Source organism: Hyalella azteca, unplaced genomic scaffold (assembly GCF_000764305.2).
Source record: "Hyalella azteca isolate HAZT.00-mixed unplaced genomic scaffold, Hazt_2.0.2 contig8285, whole genome shotgun sequence".
NCBI lineage: Eukaryota > Metazoa > Arthropoda > Malacostraca > Amphipoda > Hyalellidae > Hyalella > Hyalella azteca.
Window position 1 is genome coordinate 35,546 of NW_025938383.1, and position 8,237 is coordinate 43,782.

At 37.0% G+C, this 8,237-nt stretch overlaps 1 protein-coding gene across 1 annotated transcript; it reads right to left on the reverse strand.

The window, feature by feature from the left end:
* Positions 1–254: 254 nt before the first annotated feature.
* On the reverse strand, positions 255–6,022 carry LOC108667567 (galactoside 2-alpha-L-fucosyltransferase SEC1). The gene is made up of 6 exons (XM_018154610.2): positions 5,695–6,022; positions 4,867–4,953; positions 3,391–3,561; positions 2,823–2,891; positions 1,868–2,000; positions 255–1,520 (listed from the first exon to the last, which is right to left on the reverse strand). The coding sequence occupies exons 3-6, from the start codon at positions 3,425–3,427 to the stop codon at positions 1,247–1,249; spliced, it is 513 nt and encodes a 170-aa protein (XP_018010099.1). The 5' UTR covers positions 3,428–3,561; positions 4,867–4,953; positions 5,695–6,022; the 3' UTR covers positions 255–1,246.
* Positions 6,023–8,237: the final 2,215 nt, after the last annotated feature.

Consider the following 8,237-nt stretch of genomic DNA (forward strand, 5'->3'; position numbering starts at 1 on the left):
CAGTTTTTCCGGGCACTTGGTGCCACTGGTAGTTCTACGGCCATCTCTGGCTCGCTAACCCGCCAAAACCATTATATTGCATTACACAACACCCTGGACAAGCCAGGTACTCATTTATCAACCATAGTGGGATGAATGGCTGAGTTGACCATGAGCTGAGCCTCCCGAAAGAACTTGTCCTCAGTGGGACTCGAACCCGGAAGCTGGGTGCGAGAGACCGAGTCTTTCACCACTGCACCACCACAGCTCTAAGAGATACGTATCCTCTCCAATACAGAACAGAATCCACGCAAAAATTTGAGCTGTTAATCTCAGCTTGAAGGTGGAGTCAGATATCATAAATTTGTTATAATAAATAAATTTGTACTCTTGAATGCGATGAAACTCGGCATAGCTGCAGACAGAATTTCAATAAGATTAAATCAAGAACTACGCATACAGAATACGAGTGTACCTCAACATGGGGTCAAGGCTGAACATGAATTACCTTATCGGCCTATCGTTTGAAATTATATTTAAATTTTTGTTTATGAGCATAAGTATGGTCGTTGTTGTCATTGCATTTTGAGTAGAGTGAATTAAATAAGAAAGGCAAGAAATTGAATCCAGCCTGTCACCTCTACTATAGGTGCCGTGTCGCCGTGCCCTACCAGCGGGCACGCCCCACACTTTTGGAGACAGAAAGTCACTTATGGTCGGCTGTTAATCTTATAAATTATAACAATAATAATAGTACAAACAATAATAATACAATGGCTGTTTAGCGTCGAAGATTGAAGCTACTAGGCCTTTTGCCGATTCTGATCATTGCAGAATTTTTACAGCTTCGGAACACTCAATTTACTGCTCCAATCTCCGCTTCTCTTAATTAACCGCCCGGCATCCTCGTCAATTTCGACCGGAATTTTCACAGTTGATTGCTGGTAACATTGCTCAAACTTTGGCGTTCGGAACTTTAACCACTCGGCCACTTTAAACATTTTATTGCTTTTTTTACTCTTGGGTTTCACGGTGTATGACGTAAACCACATGAATATCACATAAATCTCAAGTGCCAATCAACGATTTGAAATGTCCAATGTTTTGAATTTCATATAATCAGCGTTTTGCGTTAAAAGATTCCACTTTCAGGAGCATACGCTCAATATATATATAACTAAAATCATCTACTGTACATTTTTGAACAACTTCAATCAGAATTTTATCTGAATGAACTCGATTTGATCTTGTTCAGAACTGATCTTATCTAGATCTGAATAAAAAAATATCTCAAATTTTTACCGTCCATAGCAGCGTGAGGATACACGACAGTTTTAGCGTTAGACAGGAAAATGCCCAAAATCCCGAAAGTTCCAAAGGAATAAATAAAATGCTTGAAAGTTGACAGTAGAGCAAAGTCTTGTTGAGCATGACATTTGTCGTCTGCTACGATGACATCAGTTGAGTTACGAGCAAGGTTTTGGCGGCACCACTCATATTCTCCAGGTTCGGTAATCACGATGAACAAACAATTATGGAACCTGTAACAGAAGAACAGGTGACAAAATTGTTTTGGTAATCAAAGTGGAAAACAGTTTTAAAACCTGGAACAGAAGAGCAGGTTATAAAAGTGCTCCTGACAACTTATACTTCAGCTACCCCTTAGGCTTAAGATGAAGACTGAGAAACTAGTAAAATGTTTTCAATATTTTTACAAAGCTAAGCGAGTGCACAATATTCGATTTTGATAATATCGATCTAATCCACTAAGATCCTGCAGTGAATTTCGTGTTTTCTGACGCCTCATTATTTATATGAGGCAGTATTTTACAAAATTATTACAATCAAAATTATTAGACAATATTTTATAATATTAAATTCCCCTCACCTTTCTCTGTAGTACTGGAAAGCTGCTAAAAAATATCGTGCAGGAAGCAGCTTTTGATCCCAATGTGGTGGATTTTGAGAAGAGCCACGTAGTCGCTCCGTCGGACATGAACTCCTACTATCGTGACATTTTGCTGGGGTGATAGAGGGGCATATTTTAAATAATAGTTGGTTAAATTAAGGTTCCAAAAGTGGCTTATGTTAAATTTAACTAAATAAAATTTTTTGTTAAACATGGTTTGTTAATTGGCACGCACGTTTGGTGCTCGCTTGTCATATGCACCTTTACTGTAGTCGAGTTTGGTCTGAGTGAATGATATTAGTTCAACGCTGGCACTCGACTATCCTGGTCGGAGAAATTATTTTTTATGTGTTTGGTATGGAAAAAATGATTTTATGTGTTTGGTATGGAAAAAATGATTTTAATTCGCTCACCTCATGTGCAAAACAAATTTTACAGTTCATCATTTCTAGCGCATTTTCTCATTAATGGAAAAACGGCGCTATTGTGCTCGCCATGTCCGTCCGTCCGTCTGTCCGTCTGTCTGTCTGTCCGTCCGTGACTTCACGCTTTCGTCGACGAGAAAATGCGCTCTCTCTGTCACTCACTGCAGTGAGTACTGAGTTATATTTTTTAATACTGTTGTCTGTATTTACTGTCATAGAAACAAATGTATGTCGTCATAGAAACAATTTTAATAATAAAGGATGAGAAATCATGCATTCAAAGTTGTTAAAAGGCCGATTCGGATTCCATGCTCGCAGAAGGCAGTCCCGATGACCCAGGTTGAACATGCCGAGGTTGAAATCTAATATTATTGAATGATGTTCAACACAGAACGCGTTGAAAAATAAGGCTAAATTCTTCAATCCTCGTATTTTAAAAGTTCAAACATAGCAAGCTATGAAAAATCTTATTGTAAAATTGTTCAATTAAAATAAAATTTAACTCTCACAATTCGAGAGGAGTTCTGGGACTGCAACCAATCCTGCTTCATCTTCAGCTGGCGGCTTTCTGCATGAGCCTGCGAAGTTAAACAAAATCTGAGAGTACGATCCAGAATATTGTACATAAATAAATCCAAGGCATAAATAAATACTGTTCTGATGTCATAATGCAAAAACCAACTATGTAGGATCCAGATCAGTGGAACACCCAATATCAAGCACTTAAATGAATAGTGGTTTTCTAAAGAAGTGGTTTACGCTACTTCTATGGTCATCCTATGAACTTATCTATACATCATTTGATTAAGTACAATTGATCGTTTTGCTCTAAATATGAGACTCAATTTCTATAATGTTCAGCCAATTAAAACCTTCACATAAATTTTAGGTCTAGCAATAAATTGTAAAAATATAGGTTCAGCAAAGTTCTCATTTGAACACAGTTTAAATTATACTAGTAATGAACAAAAATCAACGGGAAATTAGAAATGAAGATGAATAACGAATATTTCCTTCAGTTTCATTATAATTTGGGAAATCAAACTTTCACGTTTCGTTTGATGGCATCAACGATACCTTCAGCGTTGGTTCTACGACCAGGTCGGGCCGCCATTTTTCTCGGTATTGCCAAATCTGCGCGATGTGACAAGGAGTGTCAGCGATCCTGACGAAGTTGACGGGGTGAGATGTGTTCTGCAGCGTCCTGATGGCTTGCAGGTACCTCATTTCCGGTTCTTGATTCAAACGCTAGAGATCAAGATCAAATAAAAAAAATCTAGAGATCAAATCGCAATATTTGTAATATTAATAATGTAATATTATTAATGTAATAATAGTAAGTTAGTTTTGTGGCCACATGTTTACTAGCGCTTCAGCTATGTATAACTATCTCGCACCGAAAGTCATGTTGAACATCACCAAAGAGGCGGAAGGTCTAAATTATCAAAAGGTTCTCAAATCAAAAATAGGTCATCACCCACAAGGGGCGGAAGGTCTAACATGTCCAGCCCGCTGAAGCTGGCTCTAAAGAAGCAGCGTTAGCATCTCAAAGAGACGAAGTGACAAGGAGGGACAGGTGAAAAGCAAAAGAAACGAAGACACTAGAACAAGAGGTCGCTTACACGGGACGTCGGCCGCCCGCACGAGAGAGACAGAAGAGAAATGTAAGGAATCCTACCTATATAATAACTTAATGTAAGGAATCCTAACTACATGATAACCTAATGTAAGGAATCCTACCTACATAATAACTTAACCCCACAACTGAGATCTGCAGTCAGACACCGCGAGCTCAGCGGTGGGGCGCTCAGGAGCAATCCCCCAGGAGCGTGAAATCCCATAGGACTTCTGACGCGCACAGACACGCGTCAGAAATGAAGCTCCCCCTGAGGGGATTAATAATAATAATAATGTAATATTAATAATGTAATATTAATAAAGTTTACATTTCTGGGAGAATAGGCTGTAATAATGCAAATTGCAGTTTAAAGTGAAGTTATTTTTCAGGAGTGGGTTGGCATATAATTAGATATTGCAAGATACATTCTGATTTTATTAACTTACGATAATCTGTAATTAGTTAGTTTAGGTCTTCTGTATATAAGAAACAAAATAACGCCAGAATTGTCAAATTTAGGGCCTGCAGTTTAACTCGTATGACAAAACGAACAGATGATTAACTAGCGATCAAAAATTATAAATTATTATCCGGTTGTATATAGTTAGTAACTACCAATCAGTTGCTTATTACGGTAGTTAACTATCAGAAACGAGTTCAAAACGGTCAAATTAGATGAGGTTGAATTCAGTATACCAGGTTTCATCGACTGAAGTTAATGGAGTAGAATAATCGGGAATTTGGCTAAAATTTGAACATTAATGATGCCGGACTAAAGCTTACCCAATTAATAGCAAATTACAGTAATTATATTTAATTTAAAGATAATAATAGTTTTTATGAATGCCCATAAGTTAATGTTCATACATGAAAATGAATTGCCTGTGCGTTTGTGAAAACATGGCATTATTATAAAGACTTCTATTTTTCCTGACCTCTTGACATGAATTCGTCAGTGGTGCCACGGAGAGGTTGGGAAAGATGGCCGTCAGTGTCTTGTGCATGGCGGGAGTCGTCCGTATCTGAACAAATATTATTCCTTGTGACGGAAAATTATATATTCTAGGACGCAGTAAAAGTGTGAAACAAACTTAGAATTATTCTTTTGTTCCAGACGGTCTTGAGAGTTCATTATTCTTTTAATTTTAAATCACAATTGTTCATTTGGATAAGACCCGTTATCAATCATATTTTGAAAAGCGTTAAAATTTTCAATAATTTAATGAAAGAATTTAATCTTCATTTGTCACACAAACGGGGGGATACTTGAAATCATTGAGTCAATGAGTTTAATTTTAAAACTTAGTCTTGAAATTTTAATATATGTACTACTACACAAGTAACAAATACATATTTTGTTCATATCCCAGAAAGCGTCAAAACTTTTAGATGAATTACGAAATTTAATCCTAAGGTACCTTATTTAGTTAATTGGATTTTGATGTATTGAGCACCCAATTAATGTTGATGAATAAATTAATACAAACCGGAACATGTTTCTCCGACTTGATGAGTAGGTATTTTATTTCAATGAAACTGGTACGCGACGTAAGATACGCTTGTATTTGATAAAATAAACTGAAAATTGGGACCTCAATTAAGGACAGTCGAATATAATAAGTTTGTGCAATATTTTATTATACAATACAATATGTTATATACCAGTATAAGTTACCAATACATAATACGCTATCAACACAAGTTTTTGCCAATTTTTCATCGACAAAAATGGGGACTACATACTAATTTTTTTGCATACTCACGTCGACACAGAAAGTTTCGTTGATCACAATTAAATGAATGTACTCGCAAATTTGATTTCCAAGCCTATTTCTTAGCTCAAAGGTTACTAAAGTCCGTGCAAATGCGCATGAATCATTCTTTTGAGGATTTCCATCACTTGAAGTGCGACAACGTGAAACTGGCCGGACTAAAAAAGAAGTTTGCGTTGTGAAGTGGTAAAAATAATACTCGAAGTATGAAATAAAGACAATAATCAAGAACAACGTTAATTGAAGTAGACGTGTCATTTCAGTATACCGCAACACCACGGCAAGTTCTTTATTTTGATTCTCTTCAATATATGTAGATTCTGTATAGGAAAGAATGCAAAGCCCTGAGAAAATATTTGTTGTTGAACAAAAAATAATTGTTTAAACGTAAGAAGTAAAGACAATGAAAGAGAATTCAAAATTAAGGAAGCCTTTAACGATATTATGAGGGACACATTAGATTACTATTATCTTTTTGGATGTACAGAATTTATTACGAACTTATATGAGGAAAGAGGAAGATTTTCACTATCTTATTGTTAGAACGTGTCTGAGACTTCATATAGTATGCTTGAATTAAATATCAAACAGCTTGCACCTGCAAACATTAAATTATTACGATTTTCATTATAAAATCTTATTTCAGATCATCATCACGCAGTCGGTACTCGTGCAAACATTTTCCCCATAATCTAACCTTTATTCTCTTCATCTGTTTAAAATATTTCCTCGATTCTAAAATTTTTTCCCAAAGCTGTTTCCGACATTTTACCCGGTTTTACTATTTATTCCGTTACTACGTTTCAAACATTATTTTCATTTCTAACGTTTTTTTCCTTGAGATGTTTCCAACATTCCCACGATTCTGACGTTTATTCTTTTAAATCGTTTTAAAGATTATCCTTAATTCTAACGTTCCTCCCTCTAGATAGGGTCTAACGTTTTCCACGATTCTAACGTTTATTCCTTTATTTCCTTTCAAACATTTTGCCTTCTTCTAATGTTCATTACCTCAATATGTTCCAAAGCAGAAACGCAGCCTTGAATGACGAGAGTGTAGTGTACTCACTCCAGAAGATGTGTACTATGCTAACTGCACAAGATAAGTGCTGTGCTCATTGCACAAAAAGTAAACTGTACTCCCTGCATAAGAGAGTGCTGTGCAAACTGCACAAATTGTGAACTGTACTCAGTGCATAAGATAAATGCTGTGCCCACTGGACAAAATGTGAAATGAACTCACTGCGCCAAAATGTGAAATGTATTCACTGTATAAGATGCGAACTGCGGTGCATCACAAAACTAAAGCGGCGACATCTCTACACAGCGGCTATATTATAGTATCGTTTTTCCGCAAAGATAACGCGGTAAAGCAATGATATGGACCTGTCATGAAAAAATTGTATTGATGCACTCGTTCCTTGTTCCTGATGCACTCGTAATTTGTTAAAAGAATCGTGACAAGAAAGTTCGTTTGCCCCTTGGTTGTATGATAGGCCCATTGCCTTCGTGTTCACCAGGGCTGCGGTGCGCGTCACGCATGCCAGGGGGCAGGAAACCCTATACAGGCAAGGCAGCTGCCTATATAGCACCGGTCATCTAACTCCATTTTTGGTTTTTAACTCCTTGGCCAAAAACACACATCACTTAATTATTACTAGCTATAACAAAACGAAGCTGTGACAAGTTATTTACCGAAGCTTTGGCAAGTTTCGATGCCTAGTTGATTCTGCACTTCACATCGCATTGGCAACGCATGATGATTTTTTACTGAATAATTTGACTCCAAGAAAGTCAGTTTTGGTGGAAATGTTGGTACAGAATTAATTACACTAATTTATAATTTAAACAGATAAATGTTTAAGAAGAAAGAGTTTGTCCTCAAGTTCAGATCCAAGTAATGCTGCAACGCTTCCCGGTGCCCGATAAGAAATAGTTTCAGGCAAGATATGCGAAACATACCGTCATGAAAAGCGTGCTTCGTTGCAGCAAAGGAATGTTATGCACTGATCAAGGAGTTCACGCATATATAAGGCCAGGTTAAGACGATGCTACCAACATTACTCTGAATATCTTGGTTCCTGGCGAGTCGCGAGGTCGATTTCCAGTGCAGTGTTGCTGCTCTGGCAGATTTGAGTTATTCTTCGCTTAGCAGGATACGGAGAGAAGAAAGAAACTGTAACGCTTGCAGTGCGTCTTAATTATGGTGAGCGTTCAAACTCCTAAAAATAATGTATTTAATTCTAATAACGACTTCACCATCCGAGCAAACACCGAAGCCTAAATGACTGCAAGTAGAGAAGGAAATGAACATGAAAATTGATTAGCGATTAAAGAAATAGCTAATATTACAATTATTTAAGAAAGACCATCAGATTATACAATAGTTTTATTGAATCCAAGTCTTAATTCCCACTTTTGAATTGAATTTCCTCAGCATACGTGTTTTGTAAATCGATATGTATAACCGATATGGCTGCTGTCATTTCCACACCTGCTGAGCTGCTGATCATCTGCAGCACAGCAGGTGTGAA